Source organism: Corvus brachyrhynchos, unplaced genomic scaffold (genome assembly GCF_000691975.1).
Source record: "Corvus brachyrhynchos isolate BGI_N302 unplaced genomic scaffold, ASM69197v1 scaffold152, whole genome shotgun sequence".
NCBI lineage: Eukaryota > Metazoa > Chordata > Aves > Passeriformes > Corvidae > Corvus > Corvus brachyrhynchos.
The window spans coordinates 8034523-8056327 of NW_008237447.1; the positions used below are offsets into that span (position 1 = coordinate 8034523).

The following is a 21805-nucleotide window of genomic DNA, read 5'->3' on the forward strand; positions in this document are numbered from 1 at the left end:
CTTACAAACTTGCAAGAATCCATCAGAGAACCTGTCTGAAGCTTTCTGCAGCAGCTTGTTGGCTCATCTTTTATCTAGACTCAGAAGTTGTGTTTTCCTACTCTCTAAGTGTTATTGATGTCAGTAACTTTATTAATTTAGGACTCTGCTGGTGGCTTTTAATGACCTGTGTTGCATGCCAGGCATTTATAATGTAATATGCTGACTAATTTCTATTCTTGCAGCATTAATGCAGCATCACAGTTCTTGAATGTTAAGACTTAACCCTTCACGCAGTCAACCTAAATTTTGCCAAGGTCCTTACGTTTGATAATCCTAGGGGGAGAAAGGGATAAGCAGAGTGTTTTAAGGGAAGCCAAGGTGACTTAAATTCAGAAATTGTGTTTGGACTCAATGTAAGTAAGCGTTACTCAGAAAAGTGAATGTTTTAGTATAGAAGTATAGGAGCTACAACTCTACCTACTTCTCTCTGGCATGACTGAAAATACATCATAACCACCGATAGCAGGGGAAAGGCACAATATGTCTGTTGCCATTCAGCATTGTTGGTGTGAATGCCTTAAACTGACACTAGATTTCTGTTCTTGTTTATTCTCATTTATTTTTACTGTCTTGTTCACCCCCCAAAATTGACAGAGTACAAGGCAGTATTCCAAAAATCTGTTGATTTTCACAGTGATTTGAATTGGTATAACTTAGCTTGACTTGGTCAAGTTTCCAGATGACAGCTTTTAAATGGTTTAAATACACTGGGGAAAAAAACCCCACAAACCCACCTTGTAGAGAGTTTTTGTTTCATGTATAAGTTTTGCATACTTTAGTAAATTGTAAAGGTATTTGATCAAGTATGGTAGATGTGAAGTATCTGCCTTTTGGATCCTGCCTGTTTTCTTGCACTGGGACTCCTGACACCTTTGTGCAGCTGAAGCCAAGTGGGTAAGAGGTGAGGTGCCACTTCATGCAGTGTGTTTGGAAAGCAAATGTGTTTGGAGCTTTAGGCTGGGGCCAGTGAGTGGCACTTGGGCCAGAGACAGTCTCTGCTGTGTCTCTTGGTGGCTGCTGAAGAGCAGCTTCTGCCTCATGGGCCACTTACTCTGGGTGCAGGGAGCCTGGACAGAAGTTGGTTCAGCAAACTGGAAATTGTTTTGCCTCACCCCTTTCTGGGCTTTGGAGTGGTTGGCCTTGGAGGTCTCTGCTGGGCTTAAGTGAGCTCATTTTTGTCTCCTTACCTTAGGAAGAACTACAGGTTCCTCACTGAGGTACTTCAGGCACAAAAATAGCTGGTTTCAGGCACTTGTTTACACTTACACTGGGAAATTCATCTTTTTTTTAGTGAAGGTAGAAGCTTCCTTGAGTTGATTTAGCTCGGTATAGGAGAGCTACGACATGACACTGTCCTGTGTGCATTAGTGGTGTTGGCAGCAGATGAACTGTGAGGGTTCTGCTGCAACTCAAAACAGCCATGCACAGTGTAACCTGCTCTGGAGAGAAGTTTAATAACTAAACATCTTGCATAAGAAATTTTGAATAGTACAAGGCTGAAGAAGAAAAGACAAAATTGGACAATCCTCTTAATTACACTCAGCAGATTGCACGGATAGGTTTGTGCAGGTCAGTTGGAAAGCATGGAGTTATGATCAGTAGAGTTCTGAATGAAACAGAATGTTTGTGAGAAAACTTGTTGGTTTGAATGCCAGGCAAAAATGCTAAACTTGAATACAGTTTTCTGTACATAATTTGTGTGTTTGTATTATGAAATTGGCCTGCTCAGCTGCTTGGCACTTTGATGGCACTTGGATTAGTTATGGAGAGAATTCAGCCTTTGGACATTATATTTCAGCAGCTGGTTTATTTTGTACATAAAACATTGCTATGTTTTGCTTGATGAAGAGCCCACCAGTGGAATGCTGTTACATCATGAGACATAACTTCAATTAGTATCAGCTTCTAGACTGACACTTGAATTAAATATTAACATTTTCTATGCTTTGAGTAAGTAAACAAAGAACTCTGTTTTAATCTTCCTTCTCTGCAAGGATGGATAAAAGGGGAACATGTATTTTGAACAGCAAAACAGGAGAAAAGTTGGACTACTCAGTTGTCTGCCTTGATTCAGCAAGGTCAGAAAGGTCTTTTTTCAACTGATGTTTTTGTTACTTTTTAAATCTAAAAAGAAGTGTGACAACAGTAGCCTCTTCGTTTTGTTGGGGGTGCCATATGCTGTGGGGTATGGGAAAAGGTTAGGCTCCGTACAGGATCTTTCACAAAGAGAGTCAGGAACATGACAATTTTTCATAACCTTTTTTTTTCCTATCAGTATGTTCTAAATTACTGGCATAAGTGCAGAGCCTCTTCACAATATGGGTTTCACTCACTTGGCAGTGTGGTGTTGAAAACCTATTAAACCTGTTGTGATCTGTGACTTAAGTCTTTACATGGGTAGGACAAGTTCTGGGATCAAAGTCTATTGCTGGGGTAAGCAAACTCTGCCTTTCCAAAACAAATAGTTAAGATATGTGATGGAGTGGGAGGAGAGTTAATCATAGATTGTAAACCCAAGAAGGTACAAATAGGAAGGCAAATCTTTCCTGTGCTTCTCTGATGAGCATGTTTAAGTTACTTCCAACCTTTCCTGCTACCCTGTCTTCATCAAAATGCTCTTCTGTAATGAAGCGATTTTAGTTAAGATGCTTTTTGCCTGTATAGAAAAGCAGTGATGCAGTTCCATAGGTGCTGAGGCCTCCAGTTCTCAGCCAATGCTTTGGACTTCTGTTTTTTGCAACCCAGAGTCATCTTGCTCTTTTATTCTTGGCTCCAGGCTCTGTGTTACACTGTGGAGTTCTTTGTGGGTATGCCTGCAGACACCTGTTTTCATGTCCTAGACAGACAGACAGACACCTGTCTTTTCATGTGTCCATAAAATGGGAATGTTATCAGTGCCTTACCTGCAAAGCTGTATAACCCAATTTCCTTACTCTAATGTGCATCCCTCAGATTATATCGGAATGGGAGGGGAGAACGGAATGCAAAATGTCCAGCTAATTGCAAGTGGAATTAAGTTGCATATGCAGAGAGGTACTCTCTGTGCACTGAGGAGTAGATGATAGAGGGCCTACAAGATGAATTTTAGATGGCTAAACAGTATTTCATGTCAATTTTGAAAACTGACAGTTACACAATTAATAAAATTCTTGTTGTAAAACGTAATTTGCCTATCATGTAAAGTATTGTTCCTTTTATGTGATTAAGTGCAGAGATATTTTATTACACTGTTTTCTTGGCAAAAATAATTGTCTTCTGATGAAAATATGTTTAGCAATAATCTTCCTTCTGAAATAAAACTTAACATTGCATATGTTTAACACTCCATTTGTTTTGCTAAGGCTTATTTGGATGAGTTTTTTATTGTTTGTAGAAGAGCTTAAAGATTTTCTTAATTTTTTCTTTTCAGTCATTATTTAACCTACTGGAGTTTCGAAGACTAGTTTTGAATTTCAATCCTCCTGCAAATGCTCAAGATTTGCCCCGAAACCAAAAGGTAAAACAAGAAGCCAACTTCCCCTTGTGGCTTATGAGGGCATTTCTGTCTTGTACTTGAATTTTGCACTGTTCTCTAGCTCAAGTCATCGTGGGTTTTAGAGGTGCCATTTAACAGTTCTCTGAGCTTCCTTAGATAAATGGCATCAGCCTCGCAGCAGAGTATGGGGCAAGGTGCTGAGAGAGGTAGAACATTTCTCATGTGTATAGCTTGTCTTAACAAATTTATTTTATTCCAGTTCCCTCCCACTCATGATCTGAGATTGAGCTTTTGGTTATTAGCTTGTCTCTTCTGGCTTTTTCAGGAGGTGATTATAAGCATAAATTTTCTGATCTTTATCCTGGTACTCATATAGGATTGGGGAGGGGATGGCCTTGGCTTAGGATTCTTGTGACTTCAGACTGGCAAGGGGGAATGGTCATGGAGTGAGGGACGAAACAGACCAGTATTTCTGCCTTCATGGGCATCCTTTGAGGAGAGATATAATGGGGCCCCTTGGTTTCTATGCTAAGAAATGGAAAGGAAGAAATGGGAAAAGGAAGTGGCTGTATGAAATGTGAAGACACTTGGTAGCCTGATTTTTAGCAAGAACTTATGGAGCAATGAATTTTTGCATATCAAGGAATTAGAATCATGGAATGGTTTAGGTTGAAAGGAAACTTAAAGATGAATTAGTTCCAACCCCTGTGCCCTGGACAGGGGCACCTTCCACTAGACCAGGTTGCTCAGAGCTCCATCCAAACTGGCCTTGAGCACTCCCAGGGATGGGACATCCACAGCTTCTTTGGGCAACCTGTTCCAGTGCCTCACCACCCTCACAGTAAATTAGACTTTTGTTTCCCCTTTCTTGTCAGATTTAAAGAAGGGAGTGTGTTGTTAGCCTGTTCTTAGTTGCTTGTCCCTTCAGGCTTGTCTGGAATGTTCACTAGCAAAAGTAAGAGCTGTAATTAGAGAAGCAAAAGAAAACAGACAAAGGGAAGACAGTGTCCATTTTCTAAACCTCTGGGCACGTACCATAAAAGGCAAGTTGAATGTTCAGTCAGGACTGGATAATTTCTCCCCTACCTTGCCCCCTTCTTTCTCTACCACATTCAAAGTGCAAGAAGTCACTTATTTTGGTAGGAAAGCATATTTGCACTAGGTCATGAGATTGGTGTGAAAATAAAACATGGGTAGTGTTCCCAACACAAGGTGGGGATGGGGCAGTGTATTATAATAAGAAAGTCATGCTTTACCAAAGAGTTGTACTAAAATATTTTTATTTTTAGATTGACTTGCTGCCCACTATTTAATTTTTCATCATATAATTTTTTAGTAATATCCTTCAGTACTCAGAAATTGTGTTCATTTTTCAGCATGTAAAAAGCAATTGGCATCTAAAAGGTGGTGTGAAATAGCTAATAAGAAGCTGTTGTTTACAAAAACATCCAGCCCAAGCATTGACACTTGCAGCCAAATGCCTTTAGCAGTTCCAAAGTGCCATATATTAGAAATTCTGACCATGACAGACAATGATAATAATAAGTTTGTGTGAAATGGTGTGACTCCAGGCAAGTGCGTGGATTTGTGCAGAAACCTTGCTTTCTGCAGGCTTTCTGGAAAGAATCTCTGGCAGTAGTTTGTGTCCTCTCCTTTCATTCCAGAATGAAGTAACGTTATTACTTGGTGTACTCAGCTGTCTTATCTACAGCTGAAAAACAATTAGGATAAGGGATCACTTCACTAGTTGGAATTTAGATAGAAGACATAACCATGCATGCCCCCAAATATGGTGCCTTTATATCTTTATAAGTGAAGGCAATTAGAGGCAGATTGATTAAAAGTTGTAATATAAGTTACCTGTTGACAATAAAAAAAAAAAAAAACAAACAGTAAAGCCCTGGAATTTACTTCTGACTGCTTACTTATTTTAAAACCATTTTGCCTTAGTTTTGGTTTTGTTTTTATTTTTGTTCTAATATTAACTACCATATGTGACTGACATTCTCCAGGATCAAATTTCCTTGCTAATAAGGGACATGTTTTAATAATCCCAGATTTTGAATACTTGAGTTTACATCCTGTTGTTCTTCCAGTTGGTGGGAATTAGAGTTTAATGCTGGGGTCATGACTATCTCTTGATTTAGCATTAAAGCATGTGGTTGTACTTCAGGGAATATTGCAGAGCAGGGTGTTTGTTCTTTCCCATCAATATGTTGAATCCAAATGCTATGAATAATTTGGCATGTAAACTTTTTAATCCAGAAGTCATTGGTATAAATTTTTACTTCAAAAAACCCTCAAACAAACAACAGCCCCACCCTATTTGTCTCAGATAATTGGTCTTTGATTTTCTGGATTTGGGCATACACTTAAAATCTCCAATTTGATCTTGCTCTTTTTAGTTTGAAAATAATTTTTCTCCCTTGGTTTCTTTCTGTAAAACAAATGCAGTTCTCTGTAGTTACTGCAGCTTCTTTGCTGTCCCAGTTCTCTTAGCTCTTGAACATGAACAGTGTGTACGCACATTTTTGCTGTACACAGTGAGACCAGCTAAATATTTGGCCTCAGTGATATCTTCAGGAAACATTTTTTAACCAGAGGAAGGGGGTTACTGCCCTACAGGTTTGCACATCCTTCTGCCTGTTCTGGTATTACTATAATCTTATCATTATCTCACTCTCCTGGTGAACTGATTGGCTGCAATGAATGTTTGCTATGTATTAAATATGTGGACTGCTTTATAAGCATTTATAATACTAAGTTGTTCCAACATGTATTAAGAAATTATTTATGTAGGCAGGATAGGTGATAGAATAGAGAATGGTCTTAGATTATGAGATTTCCATGCAGTGTTTAGTTAAAAACTGATTTTAGGGGTCCTTTGTGTTGGTGTACAGGATGCTTTAGAGGTGAGAGCTGTATGCTGTGCTGTGATCACTTCATCAGTTCTTTGTTTTAATGTGAAAGTCTTTTTGTGGAACTCAATACCTTTTCTTGGGAACTGGCCCACCTTACTTTGAGGATTTTAGGGTTTGTTCTCGTCAAGGATCATGTCTAATGCATTAAATGGAGCTTTTTCAAAAAGCAGCAAGAATTTCCCTAGTTTTAGAGAACTTTGGTAGCCTTTGTAGATACTTGTTCCAAATAATCCTACTGACATTAGTAGCCAGTTGTTCAAGCTAAGGCTACAAGTATGGCTAAAATTCAGCCAAATTAGTGGTGTAAATTTGGGTAATGCAGTAATGTACTATGCACATTATAATAATGCCTATGTACTTCACATTTAACAAAAATAAGGTAAGATCTAGAGTATTCTGTGGCTAATAATTTACATTATTATTGTATTATCACCAGTATTGAAGCATCTTGATAAAATGTTACCTAAAATTTGAAATTCTGTTCATTTTATTAGATTACTTTATGAAAGCAGCAAGAAAAATACAACTTTTGCAATTCGTTTTCTTCTTTTGTTGTTTCATAGTGCTTTAAGTGTCTAAATGGGAGACTGATTTTGTTCTGAAATTAGGATGATTTAATGCTGAATTAGGGTGGCATGTGAAGTCTTCAGCCTTTTCTGTGAACAAACAGTGTTTATAGCTGGCAGGTGTTTATAATTGCAAGGTGGACTAGCAGAGCAAGTTAAATTCAGAGATTTACATGACTAGAAGTATTTTCTAGGTATTATGTGGAACATGTTGACTCACTGTGCAGTTTTTAAAGCTGAAATAAACCCGATTTTACATACAAAAAGCTTTATGCCTACTGGATTGACACAGGAGCGACTAAACAAGTCTGCTGTTCAATGAGCATGTGAAATAGTTTGTCATCAAGCAATTCCAGTTTGACCAGCATCAGACATCTGTGCTGCCTTTGAATGATACTTTGTTCTAAACACAAGTGGATATTACATGGGGTTTAATTTCACAAGCATTTGCCAACTATCTACTCAGGAGTAGATATCTGATCTCCACAGCATTGGTAACCTGTGATTAAATCTATGGCATTTGTGTTTCAGTTTGTTTGTTTTTCATTATACAGGCAGAAAGTATTTCTTCTCTTCTGGAAACCAGAAAAAGAATGCCATAGTCACATGAAGTGTACTTCAAATTAGGTAGAAAGGAGAGCAAGCTATTTTATTTGTGTCAAGAGAAAAATAAAGGTTAATGTAGACCTTAGAAATCTAGTCTTCAGTAAAAATTAAGCTTAAAAAAGGTGCTGAATAGTGTGTAGGCTCACATGAAATTCTGCTAGAGGTATAGAGGAATACTAATTTCAGTAAAATAATGCATATTGCTGTGATGTATTACTTAAGGCTTTGTAAGTCTTGAGAGAAACATTTCTGTCCTAAATGCAACTCCTCTTGTCCAGTTGTCAGTTCAGGCCCATTTCAGGAAAAACAGCATCACCTAGATATGATTTCAGGGAGCTTTTAGTTTCTGAAATGTAATTTTCTTGTCAGAGAACTGCATTATTTTGTAAAACTGACAAGTAAAAGGCATACCTTGCACTACATTGGTAGTACTACAAGTAACCTTGCATATTATTATGGCATTATACACTCAGTTTATTGGGTAACGCTTCTGTACAGTAGATTTCTGCTATCACTTCGTTCAATATTTTCATTCTTCACCTACAGGAACATAGGAATCTGCCTTTCATGCGGGAATTGAGGTACCTGTTTGCACTTCTAGTTGGTTCAAAACGAAAATATGTTGATCCATCAAGAGCAGTTGAAATTCTTAAAGATGCTTTTAAATCAAATGATTCCCAACAGGTAATTTCCATGTATTTTTAATCAAGTTTATGCATGTTTTCATATGGTCTTATTGTATTAGGAAATACTTACAGTGAGCAACAGAATTTCAAAATGTCCACAGGAAAGCACCTTCTGATTATCGTAGTCTTTGTGCTTTTCCTACAATATTATGTGATTTCTAGTTACTTTTATTAGAAAGATTAAAAAAAAAATTCCAGACAGCAGAGCTATTTTATTCAATGCACTTTCTTCCTATTATCATAGAAATTAACTAATAGTTCAACATTCTTGCCTTTAGGATGTAGCTTAGCTTCTAAGTCTGGGGGTTTTTGAAAGAAAAATACTCTTCTGATATAACAGTACATCCAGGGCTAGTACAATCCTATTATGTTGCTTGTCTAGATGTTGTTTTGGAGGATTTAAATATTCATATTCAAGATGATTACCCAAATCATAATGTGCGTATTCTGCTTTTTTTTTGAGAAACATTTTGTTTCTTCAGATACTTTGTTTTCCCACATAAGGTTACGTGGCTGAGGTGTTCAATTACAACAGCGCGCTGAATTTAGTGCTCGATGGAAGTAATAATAGTCACCACTTGTTAGATACCAAAGGGTTTGAACAATGGGATTCACGAGATGCCTTTGGACTTGCATGGTGTGAAAGCTGAGCCCAAGTAACAAGGATCACAGGACAGTGTCACTGCTGAGGAACACCAGAGCCACTCATAAAAAACCAATCATGGCATAGTCTTAGACATAGTGTGATTTTGGAACGCTGTTGGAGGGGAAGGGATTTCTGCTAAATAGGTCTTGTAAGGTGACACTTCATTGTGTTCTGTTACATATGTGAACTGATCACTTTATGTTTAACAGCAAGACGTTAGTGAATTCACACACAAATTATTAGATTGGCTAGAAGATGCCTTCCAAATTAAAGCTGAAGAAGAGAGGTAAGATTTTTTTCTAGCTCTGTATGTTGAACATTTGGATGAGGGAAAAGCAAACCATATGACCAAAAATGCACTTCTCTGTATGGCTGAAAAAATTTTGACTCTGTAGCTTTAGTTCAAGTGTGTTTTTTCCATACATGTCAATACTTCCGGGTTTTTTCCATGAGTTGTCTTTTTTCACCCTCTTATTTCATGTTAGCAATCTAGCTCAATGAAGTCCAGAGTATATAAAGAGTAGAAATGTTTTGTAGATAATCAATTAGGCTTTTTTTAATTTGAATGCCTTTTTGCTTTTTGATCCTGTAGTTGAAATACTTCAAAACCTCCCTCCTCTTTCTCATCTCAGGAGTTTGTATTAACGAGCATCTGGAAACTCTTTTGAATACATAATTTTTTCTAGGATGTTGCAAGAAATAGTTTTTACAAGGGTTTTGTACAGTTTAACCACTCACAAATTGAATCTGATTTGCACAGATTGTCCTAGAATGAAACACTTCTGAATATTAGTTTTCAGAATATACTTCTCCCTGCAAATAACTGAATCATTGTTATTAGAGGAAAGTACAAAAATAAATTAACACTGAAATGGGCAACATTTCTATAATGAGTTCAGAATAGTCTGTTCATAGTTTTATAAATCAAAGGTTGTAGCTTTGACTTTGATTTTATTTTTTTTGTGCACTAACATAGTTCCTGTTTTTTAGGGATGGAGAGAAACCAAAGAATCCAATGGTGGAGTTGTTTTATGGGCGATTTCTAGCCGTAGGTGTACTTGAAGGTATGCATCAGAATTTACTTGGACTTCTCTGGTCATGTCTGTTCAGTGCTTGTCCAAGCACACAAGTGACTGATGCAGTTGTAGGATTTTAGCTACTTCTGCAGAAGCAGATGTGGAGAACACACAGACATACATCTGTCTGTGACAAATACGGTTTGTCAAGTATGAGACTGAAGAGAAATGCAGCGAGCTGCAGGGATCCACGAAGACTGCTGCACTGAGAACATACACTCAGCTCCTGAAGGTTATGAAAACAGAAGTTGGGGTGAAATGCTGAGGGGAAAATGCTTGGAAGAAATTATGAAGGCAGTGTTACCGCTTACTGATGGTGTACAGAAGGCAAGATACTGTATTTCACTGAGCTGTTCTCTCATGCTCTCTCTGATTCATTTAATGCAATTTAAAACGTCATTACTGTATTTCCTTCTGCACAATTTCTTGTATGGAAAACTCACCAGTCTTTTGGAAAACCAGTCAGTGGAAACCTGCTCAAGGGCAGTGTCAGAGAGAGCACTAAGGAGGAAGAGACCGTACAACAAGCTTGCCTTTATCTTATCTGTATGTAGTTAGTAGATCTGCAGAACTGTACTGTTCTCTATTTCCAAGAGGCTATGAAAATACTTTTGAGTCATTTTAATGTTGGTGATTCTGCCCTCCATCCAAGTGAATGACTTTTACATTTGAATGAAGCAGGTATAGTCTTTTAAGTGGCTTCCAGGTTATTCTGTGACCTTGAACATGTTTCTAATGAGCTGTTGTCAGATTTTAGAACCATTTGGCAGATTTCTTGCTAGGAGCTAGCATTCTCGCTCCTTTACGTTTAGCTACTTTCATCCCTTACATTCTCATTTTAACAGAGGAGATATATAAAAATCAAGTAAATGAAAAACTAGGAGATGCAAGACTTGTTACTGACTTTGGGTTGAAAGAAATTGAAATCCTAGGTTGAAATCACTTGTCCCCCATATTTCTCCTCATGTTTGCTCTTACATCTTTATACAGTGTTACCGAATTATAATCTTGTTTTCAGGACAGAAATCATGAATGTTTTCTTTTGTGGTTTATTTCTGCAAAATGCACTTATACAAAGGTCTCTTTCATACCAGCAATTCTACTGACTTCGCTGATACAACATACGTTTGTATTATTAAGCTCCTATCTGCAGGAGGAGAACTTTGATTTATATGTGTGAAACTTCCCATATGTCCGTGCTCCAAAGTAATTTTGAGTTTGCTTATTACCAGAAGATGCTAAAACAATACAAAAAATGGGCTGAAGAGGAAAATACAGTAATTTTCAATATTGTTTGAGCAACATTTTTGCATAAATTGTCTTTGGCCATATAATTAAATTGTTCGATAAGAAAGTGTGTGTGTATTGTTCAGTAGACTAGGTCAATTGACTGAGGTTAGATAGGGTTTCTTTCAAGTAAATGTTTGTTTCTAAAACATTATCTGTTTAATTTTTCATGTGAAGGTAAAAAATTTGAAAACACAGAAATGTTTGGCCAGTATCCACTGCAGGTTAATGGCTTTAAAGATCTGCATGAGTGCCTAGAAGCTGCAATGATTGAAGGGGAAATTGAATCTCTCCATTCAGAAAACTCTGCAAAGTCTGGCCAGGAGGTGAGTTAAGTGCTTCTGTGGACTTCTCTTAGTATCTTGTTGTAGTGCCCTTTATTTTTCTTTGGGTTTCTTGTCTGGTTTTTATGGTTCATGGCACCTGCTGTCTATGTGGGAATCGTTACTGCCTGTAAAGGCTGAGCTGTTTCTCTTTACCCAGCTGTTCATGTTTCATCACAGTTATTTTAAAGATTGGAAATTGTAGGAGGTTTTTTCCTACTTGCGTAAAAAGTTCAGGTATAATTTCTTCCTTGATGTCAATCTCTTGCAGTAATGAAGTTTTGCTTCCTTTAATCGTATCATAGTACACACAGGGTTTAACTGTGAAGCCTAGTGACGCACACTGAAATCATCCTCCAGTCTGAAGTTCTGGTGCCAATTTTGTGTTTTACAACAAATGTTTTATACCATCCCTTTTACAATGAGCATATTTCCTGAAATATAATTTGAAGAAAACAAAATCTCATAAATTTCTTGGTACAATCCCAAGTTTAGTTTCTTCATGCTAGGTGAAACCTTGTATGTACCTGCTACAAGAGCCCAGTTGTTCATCTTACGAAGTTACAGTTAAAACCTGTGTGTATTCTTGCATAAAATGTCAGTTATGTTATAAATGCTTGACTAGAAATGTCAGACTTGGGTGTTTTGGTGTTTTTGGTTTGGTTTTGAGGCTTTTTTAACTTGTAATGCTGGGAAGGTGGGAAACAGCAGGATAGTGATGTACAGGTCTTATACTATTAAGCTTTGAGTTCTGTGAAATTGTTGGCTTGGCTTCTTAGCATATGGAAATAGAAGTCATACAACAGACTGGCAGTGGTGGAAAACCAAGAACAGTAATGTATTAAGTCCTATTCTAGAAGAACATTGCTGCATTATTACCATGGAAAAGTAAATTGGTTATGTTTCCCTGAAATAATCCATAATAATATTGCTTCTTTTAGTCGTTACATTTAAATACAATGTCTGAAAGATGTTACAATGCATTGGAAGGTTTGGAAGTACTAAAGAACTCTGAATTTATTGTAGCTTTAACAGGGTCTCCCTTAACTGATCTTCAAAGTAGTGTTGCATTTCTTCTCCTTATTCCCACCATTGCCTCTAATGGGTTATTTAGCTTGTTCACTTTTATTATTATTATTGTTGTTGTTGTTGTTACTGTTATCATGATGTCTAAAAGCCTCAGTCACAGAGCAGGGTGTCAGTAAGTGAGCTAATGGAGAAACAGAAAAGGGAGACATTCCCTGTCCTGAGGAATTTAAATCATGCTTCAAGACGATTTTAGCCATGAGCACATGAAAAAAAGGCTGTTTGCCAGGTATTGTATGAAAAGACTATTCAAGATATTTGGCTGGATAGGAGAACTTGAAGTGAGCCCTGAGTCAAATGCCACGTCTGGACTATGGCATTGATGACAAATATGTGCCAGTGGTGTCTGCAGCAATCAGAGAAACTTCAGGTGATGGTCAGATACCCATAGGTTATTAAATGGGTAGACTGTGGTTGTTACATTTGACAATGGAGAGGAAAAAAAAGATCTCCAGTACTGGAACTGGATTTGTATTGTAGTTGAGAAGCAATGTATGTAAAAAAAGAAATGAAGTCTCATGTGGATAGACCTCTACTGAGTAGTCAAAGTCAAATGGGATGAGATGATGATGGCAGTGATTAGAGACATGAGCAGAAACGTCAAGCTGTTAATATGGAGGAAATGTCAAACACTTGCTGATCCTGTTTCAGAGGGGGTCATTAGAAACTTTAAATGATACCAGGTGAATGAAAGGATCAGGAAGTTGAGTCTGGGAGAACTGTAGCAGGAAGAGCACTTGCTAGCAGTGAAAACAACCCTTTCATGTCACTGAGGAGTGAAGAGAACAGAACAGTTGGCAAGGCAGGTAGGTTCATGCATGAGCTGACTTTTGTATGAGTGAGATAAATGTGAGTGGAACAAGCCTTTCTGCTTCCTCTGCTGGAACACAGCAAAGCTTTGATGCACCATGGGCAACAAATGGTCTGTGTTTACAGTTAAGGGAGAAGATGGGAACTTCAGAAATTTTATGTTGACCCACCTTCTAAAACCAATTTCTCTCACAGCTGTGTCAGAGTGCAGGTATTGTACCATTATTACTGAATTTCTGCTATTGGAAGGCATTAATGTTAGGGGTTTCTGTTTTTTGTTTTTTTGTGTTTTTTTTTTTTTTTTTTTATCCAGCATTGGTTCACAGAGCTTCCTCCTGTCTTAACTTTTGAGCTATCAAGATTTGAGTTTAATCAGGCTTTGGGGAGACCAGAGAAGATACACAACAAATTAGAATTTCCTCCAATTTTGTATCTAGACAGGTATGGTATGATATTATCAATGAAATCTTAGTATGAACATGAAATAAATCTTGTGAGTTTGTTAAAGTTGATTATGTTTTTCATGCTCACTTAAATCACAGTAAATTTATGTTCTATTTATACAAGTTAGAGTTTTCATGGGTTTCATCTGTTTCAGAAAATACACATAGATAACAATTTAAGACATACTGCTCCTTTGTGTCAAAAACCTGTTTCCACTTTGATTTATTGCTAGCTACTTGTGTACACAGGCAAAATACTTTGAAAAATCACACTGTTTATGGGTCCATTTGGGAAAGAGGGTGACAAGTTGGGTGTTTCGTGGTGTTCCAGATACTCTTCAAACATGCAGTCAATTTTCAGCATGAGTGGATGCAGTTTCTCTGTAGAGCAGAAATATCAGGATGGCTTTCAGTTAGCTGCTGAATGTTGTTTGTGAACCTAAACAATGAAACAAGAGTGTTGCTCTGTGGTTGCTACTTAAACCACTTAATTTAGACTTTCTCTAATAGTAGCTTTCTATTACATGTTTGTCATCCATGATATGAACAGAGATTTTGACACTGGGGAAAAAGCATCTTCTGAAAGTTGTGGAAGGGAAGGCTTATTTTCTTCTCAGTTCTGTTTTAGTGCTGAGGTATGTTGTAGGTTCTAGAGGGTGTGAGCTTTTATTAGCACTATGCAGTGTGGTTGATGGGGACAGACCTCAGTTTCACTGTTGGGATACTGTGGGCTGATACTACTTTCTAAATTTCATGTTTTACAGGTATATGCACAAAAACAGAGAAATAACAAGAATTAAACGAGATGAAATCAAGAGACTCAAAGAGTACCTCACAGTTTTACAGCAGAGATTAGAACGGTACTATAGATAACTGTGTAAATGCAAATAGTATTATGGGCTACATAAAATAACTCTTTGCAATTATACCCCTTGTGTATAGTTATTTACTGGAGATTTCCTTTCTATATCTCTTTTCTTTTCTCCTTTCTTTGGAAGCTGTGTATAAGTGTTGTAATTCTGATTCATGAAACATGCTAGGAGAGGCTTGCTTTAATTAATTGCAGTCAACCAAAAAAAAAAAAACCAAAGAATTTTTTTTCTTTTTAATCTTTTTTTTTTAATATCTGTGAGTCATGGCATTAATACGTTTTGTGGTTAACAGATATTTAAGCTATGGTTCTGGTCCTAAACGATTCCCCTTGGTAGATGTCCTGCAGTATGCCCTGGAGTTCGCCTCCAGCAAGCCGGTGTGCACGTCCCCTGTGGATGACCTGGGTGCCAGTGCCCCCGCCAGCGGCACACTGCCGCCACAGATCCCCCCCAGGTAAGGGCTGCCTTCTGCTCCCTGGGGCAGAGGCCAGAGCAAACCAGCCTCTGGGAGAGAGGGAGCACGTTCAGCTGCTTTGTTCACCAGATCAATAAAACCAGGCGTCTCCTAAGGGGGGTAAAGTTTCTGCTCTTTTCTTTCAGCACGGCAGGCTTGAATAAACAAAAATGTTAATGACCTGAGTTTGTCTCATGCACTTACAAAAATGTCTTCACAAGGAGATTACCATTTTCAAGCACAGCCCAATCTACAATTCTAAATAGACAGAAGATCTGGTGAGGTCACTGATTCCAATGTGTATTGTTTAAGAATCTGAATTGGGCAGAGTGTGTGTGCTGCATAGCGTCACAGTTTCTGGTGTGCAGTTCATCTCTTTACTTCTTGCCTGGGAGCTAAGCTCTTTTCTGCCATGCAGTTTACATATTCTACCAAGTTTGTCAGGAACCTAATAATCTGACTTCTTAAAAGCCGAGTAGCTAAAGTACCAGAACCATAAATGTCCAATAATGTTGTTTTTCTCTCTCTTTAAGCTAGTAACTCGGTATAGGGGATTGAGTGTAGGCTTAGTCAGTTTGCAGATGATGCCCAGCAGAAAAGGACCTGGGGGTGCTGGTCAGCAGCAGCTGAACATGAGCCAGCAGTGCCCAGGTGGCCAAGAGGGCCAATGGCACCTGGCCTGTATCAGCAATAGTGGGGCAGCGACTGTCCCCCTTGTGCTGGGCACTGCTGAGGTCACACTTCAAATCCTGTGTCCCACTCTGGGCCCCTCACTACAAGAAGAACATTGAGGTACTGGAGCATGTGCAGAGAAGGGCAGTGGAGCTGGGGAAGGGTCTGGAGCACAAATCTGAGGAGGAGCAGCCAAGGAAGCTGGGGGGACTTAACCTGGAGAAAAGGAAGCTCAGGGGAGACCTTATATCACTTTCTACAACTCCCTGATAGGAGGTCATAGCCAGATGGGAGCTGGCCTCTTCTCCCAGGTAACAAGTGACAGGACGCAAGGAATCGGCCTCAAGTTGTGCTAGAGGAGGTTTAGATTGGATACTAAGAAACATTTTTTCACAGAAAGGGTTGTCAAAGGTTGGAACAAGCTGCCCAGGGCAGTGTTGGAGTCATCCCTGTAGGGATTTAAAATACATGTAGATGTGGCACTGAGGGACATGGTTTAGTGGTGGACTTGGCAGTGCTGGGTTAACGGTTGGACTTGATCATCTTAGAAGTTTTCTCCAACCTAAATAATTCTATGGTAATAGAGTATAACTTTGGATAAGTGGAATTTATAACAGTTTATAACATAGCTTTGTATATTGTATTTGGACAGTGGGGTTCTGTCTTCTGGCTCAGTCAAGTTTAAATTTTTTGTTCAGAGAAGTGAAGTACATGAATTTAAAAAGACTTTAAAAAGATATCAAATGTCTTACTGATATAATGCCAGCAGAAATAATGATGATTGATAAGAGAAGACAAACTTTTAAAAGTTACCATTGCTTGCATGAAATGCAGTATCAAAAGTAAGACACTGTTGAAACTTCTTCAAATAGCAAGTTTGTTCTGTAGAAATGTAAGTATTGTGGCTTTTTTGTACATCCATAGAAACACATGGTATATGGAGTGACATTTTCAGCTCTGAAAGTTCTCAGAACTTTCTAAACTCCTGAAGAATCCAGGTTCCTCAGGCTGCATTATGATGCTGTACACAAAAGTTCAGTAGCTTGCAAGGAAGATCTTCACATTCCTGTTCTTCAGTGTAATTATATATAGGTGATCTTGCTGATGGAAAGAAAAAAATTTGTTACAAGTCCTCATTTTTATTACCCTGCTGCTCTTGCAGAATTCTCCTAAGATGGCTGCTTTGCACCTTGACTTAGAGTGGTTTGGAACGAATTTAGATCAGTTGGTAGCTCATATCCAGTGTGCCATAAATATCAGAGGTCCCTTCATTATTGCTGTTCACCTAACTTAAGTTGTAGGTAGGACATTAGAAAAAGTATGTCTGCTAGGCATAAGACACATTAAGAAGTTATTAAACTGAGAATTTGTGCTTATTGGATTTTATGGTCAGTTGGCCATAAGACAAACTGCTGTGACTTCTCTCTCTGCCATTTAGCTGTAAATGTTTCAAACCAGTTACTTACTTGTATGACGTGATTTGAAATTGTTCAGTAGTGTTTCAAATAAAGCCAACTGTTGTTGTGCTAATATGTAATATACCACAAAGCTTTCAGAATTTACATACTGATTCCATATTGCTATTGTAGTTAGCTGTCCTGAACTGCACTGTAGGAAATTGTTACCTTTAAAATGCCCATTTTCAGATTAAAAGCTTGTTTTTATGGTAAAACTTTTGGTCTGTCTATGTGATGATTCAATTTTTGTATTTCATATTTTGAATGAATGCAGCACAATAGAACAGCAGGGGCCCTCATCTTCAGATGTCCCAAGCACATCTCCTGTACAAAGATCAGTAATACATAAACCATTCACACAATCACGGATTCCACCTGACCTGCCCATGCATCCGGCACCAAGGCACATCACGGAGGAGGAGCTGTCTGTCCTGGAGGGCTGCTTGCATCGCTGGAGGACTGAAGTAGAGAATGACACAAGAGGTAATGCCACACACTGGGGAATGCATTTGCTGCAGGAAAGGATTGGTGCAAGGCGGGGAAATCTTTCATCCAGGAAAGTTTAGCGTTTGGCATGTAGACGGGCGTAGCACGTGTGAAACCCACCCCTGTTTGGCTTTTTGTGAGAGAAAATAGAGATGCAGCCATGTGCAATTATACAGCCTTGTGGAAGAGAGGTTCTTTCTTCTCTTTGTCTTTCAGATTTACAAGAAAGTATATCTAGAATACATCGGACAATTGAATTGATGTACTCTGACAAAACAATGGTCCAAGTAAGTACAGTTTTGATGTGAGATAATTGAAAATAGGTCCTTTTTGTCACTTTTTAGAAGTTCTTAGATGCTTGAAAACAGAGCAAGTGTACAACAATTATCTAGTGTTTTGGGAAATTTCATTGGAAAATCATAATGGGTTTTGCAAGCCCTGTAGTTGTGCGCAGTCAGATGAAAGACATTACAATATTTTGCAGGTGACAAGCTTAAATTCAAGCAACTGTGATGAAAAGCCCAAATATGTTCTATCTCTGATCCCCGTTTTTCACCTGAATGCAGTTTTGCACAACAAAATTTTCTTGCCCTGATTTGTCCATATTGCTCAGTAACCTTATGGCTTTAAGGTGTTGAAGCATTAGACACAGGAAAGTACTACTTACTTTGCTGCTTACTGCCACTGTGTATTGCAACTTCCATGCTAATATGTGGAAATTCAAGGTTCCTGATTGGGATTTGTAGTTAATTCCAGTGAGTGGTTTTGTTGTTGTTGGCTTGGCTTTTTGTTGCTGTTTTAAACTGTCTGGGTTTGGTATCAGTCACAACCCTGATTATTAGTCTAAGCTGTCTTTTATCAAATTCTCCTTCTGTGTAATCTGAACAGTGCTTTTAGAATGTTTTACTGTGGAGTTGTGGCTCCTCTGCTGTTTCTTATGTTCGTATACTCATGTTCTCTCACTCTGACAGGTTTTAAGGTTAAGGATTACTTCCTCTGTTACTTTCTGTTAGTAGTAAGAACTATTTTCATTCCAAGTAAGATCTGTTCAGCTTACAGTTTTCCTTGAGGTATGTTTTCATTTTGTACATGGCTTGTAGTAGTTCCTGGCAGCTGAACTCTGATGTTAAGGATTTCAGGCAGATTTGCCTAGATGACTTTCTTTAAGCTTGCTACCGGTAGGCAGTTTTTTTTCCTTAATACTTGTTTTATAACAAGAAGGCCACAGGCTACATGTCATCTAACAGCAAAATTAATTAATTTGGTAACTTGCATCCCAGTAGTCTACCTGTGTTGGCTTAGGTGTTGCAGGAGGAAATACCTCTGGATAGCAAACATACAAGTCAGCTGTCATTACAAAAGAAGAAGGAGATTACTTAGTAAAACACTAGCAGGTGCTGAACCCATCTGAAATCACAGGCTGGAAGGGAAGCTGCCCTTCTGCAGCTCAGCTGGTTTGTCCCTGTGGCTGGTTAGGCACAATAGGAAGGAGGCAGGTACGCACAGCTGTCTGCTTTTCCCTGCCTGTCTCTGTCTCTGGGTGATTGATAGCCAGGTATTGCTGCATCCCCTGGGAGCAGTTTCACAGTATTGATGTTCCTCTCTGGACAATACAATTGCAGGATTGAAAGCTTTTCTCTTGCAAGTCAAGTTCTAGGTGCATAAAATTAGACACATTTTTAAGATGAACCTATAATATTTGCAGGATGCTTCCTAGTATATTTATGAACTGTTTGAGAAGCTCTGTGTCTTCTCCTTTTGTTCTTTTTGATTCTAAGGAGACTACAATAGTCCATAAAACCTTTGTCAAGTGGTCATATGAAATACATTCCCAAAATCTTTACTGTTTCATTCTCTTGAATGAAACATCAGCTGCTTCTTTATTTCCTTCCTTCTGCGAACTTCCTGCTGGGAAAGAGACACAACTGTTTTTTCTGTGGGAGTTCATCTTGAATATAGCAGCTTCGACATACCTGTTCTGTAGCTACATGTGATGGAGTTGGTGAAGCTCCATTCCTGGTTAAAGTGAGTGTGAGTGTAAACTACAAAGTTTAATGCCACCTGTGTTTGTGTTGCCTTGTACTGTTGATTACGGTTGATGTAATGGTTTATCACAGGAGATGCCTGTTGGCACTGAACTCGCCTGTACCCTGGTCACAGAGCTCTGTGGGGAACCTTCCTGAAAGCTTGGCGAGGATGACTGACAGCTGCTTCTCCTGACTTGGAGGAGAGGGTGGGGACCCTCAAGCTGACCCAGTTAGCATGGTTTTAAGTTAAACAATTTAAATTCAATGGGGATTTTTAGTGCCTGATTTTAGGGTGAGAAAATTTTATTCTGTCAAAGTCTAAAGAGACACCTTTTTTTGAAATCAGGATCTGCATGCATTTTTTGTGCATATACACAGGCTTGCAACCATTTTAAGGAGACTTTCACACTGATTTAATAACCAATGTTAAAATCCCCAGAGCATTCAGATTTAAGGACTTTTCAGGATTTCTTCTGTATATACTTCTTGTGTTTGGGAGGTTCAGAGTACAGTTTGGTCTCTGGAATGACAGGCTGTTTGATTCCAGCTGCTGTGCAGTCACTCAGCTTTACAGTTCAAGGGGAGTTGCAAAATCTCCAGCACTTGCATATAGCCTGGAAGGGAATGATAAAGTTAAAAATAACTTCAGGGAGTTTCTCAAGTCACAGTTATGTGTGTATTTATGATTGTTGCAGTACTTAAATGGTACTTGCAAAAGGTACTGAGTACACCTTGAGTTAGAGAGACTGTTTATCTTCAGTCCAGATTGTGACACCAGTACAAGCTGGTTTTGGATTTTTCATCCCAGCTGAGCTGTTGTCATTCAGGCACACTGTGCATAGCAGGGAAGCTCAGTTTTCCCTTTTATGTTTCATGTGCTATTCCAGCAGGTTAAAATGAGGCAATCTGTAAGATGCATTCAAGACTTGTAAGGAAGGAAGAACTCATTCATTCTGCTTCTCTCTCTCCTTCAGATTTCCAGCTACTTAGACAGAAACTAAGTTTCCCAATCTTCTTACTTGTTGGTTTACAAATGTAGCCTGGAATTCTTTTTACACTGATCCTGGAAACTGCTATCACCCTTTGCCTCAGGAGGAGGAGAGGACCTCTTCAGGTCTTCCATGCTTTACTTAGCAATGCTTTTCCTGATACATTTAAAATACTAGTTGTGTTCCTATTCTACTGTAGGAATTTTGGTTTTGGGTAACTGAAGTATTTAACTCACAGATATCAATTTCAATAAATTCTCTTACTGTCACACAGAAAACACTGAGTTTATTACCTTGAATTTGCATGTGCCTTGCCAGACTTTTTGACAGGTTTTCCAGGCTGGAACTGAAGCAAATCACAGGCAGTCAAGGCTGACTTATTTGAGGGGTTTTTTGGTAGATACAATGAAGGTAGGAATATTAAGCAATTTAGAAAAAATGATGCGTGGCAGTAAAGACAGCAGAGTAGAATTTATGTTCTACACTGACTAATATTTTTAAGATCTCATGTAACTATTAGTGGTAAGTAACACAGTTTCAAGCCCTTATGTTTAGTGAGTTGCTAGTTTTACTTGTTTGTTTTTCTTCTGTGTTGTGTTTTGATCCTGATTAACTTTAGTTCAGTTACTTTTATTTCATGTAGCAATTATTGCTGGCATACAGTAGGAACTAAATGCTGTTAAGGAGGGTTTGTTGACATTTGTTGTATTTTCTGTTTTGTTTTTTTAAGGTTCCTTATAGGTTGCATGCTGTGCTAGTTCATGAGGGTCAGGCGAATGCAGGACACTACTGGGCATATATTTATGACCACCACCAGAACAGATGGATGAAATATAATGATATTTCTGTGACAAAGTCAACTTGGGAAGAGTTGGAACCAG

At 38.4% G+C, this 21805-nt stretch overlaps 1 protein-coding gene across 1 annotated transcript in view; it reads left to right on the plus strand.

Moving 5' to 3' along the window:
- The window catches only part of USP25 (ubiquitin specific peptidase 25), an 86247-nt gene that overhangs the window by 42697 nt on the left and 21745 nt on the right, over positions 1–21805 (plus strand). The window contains exons 6-16 of the mRNA XM_008631569.2: positions 3452–3538; positions 8157–8294; positions 9152–9228; positions 9933–10006; positions 11483–11631; positions 13838–13965; positions 14732–14827; positions 15132–15293; positions 17697–17905; positions 18125–18195; positions 21655–21805. The exon at positions 21655–21805 is cut by the window's right edge and continues 78 nt beyond it. Of these exons, the coding sequence (XP_008629791.1) occupies positions 3452–3538; positions 8157–8294; positions 9152–9228; positions 9933–10006; positions 11483–11631; positions 13838–13965; positions 14732–14827; positions 15132–15293; positions 17697–17905; positions 18125–18195; positions 21655–21805 (1342 nt within the window). The remainder of the gene's footprint in view (positions 1–3451; positions 3539–8156; positions 8295–9151; positions 9229–9932; positions 10007–11482; positions 11632–13837; positions 13966–14731; positions 14828–15131; positions 15294–17696; positions 17906–18124; positions 18196–21654) is intronic.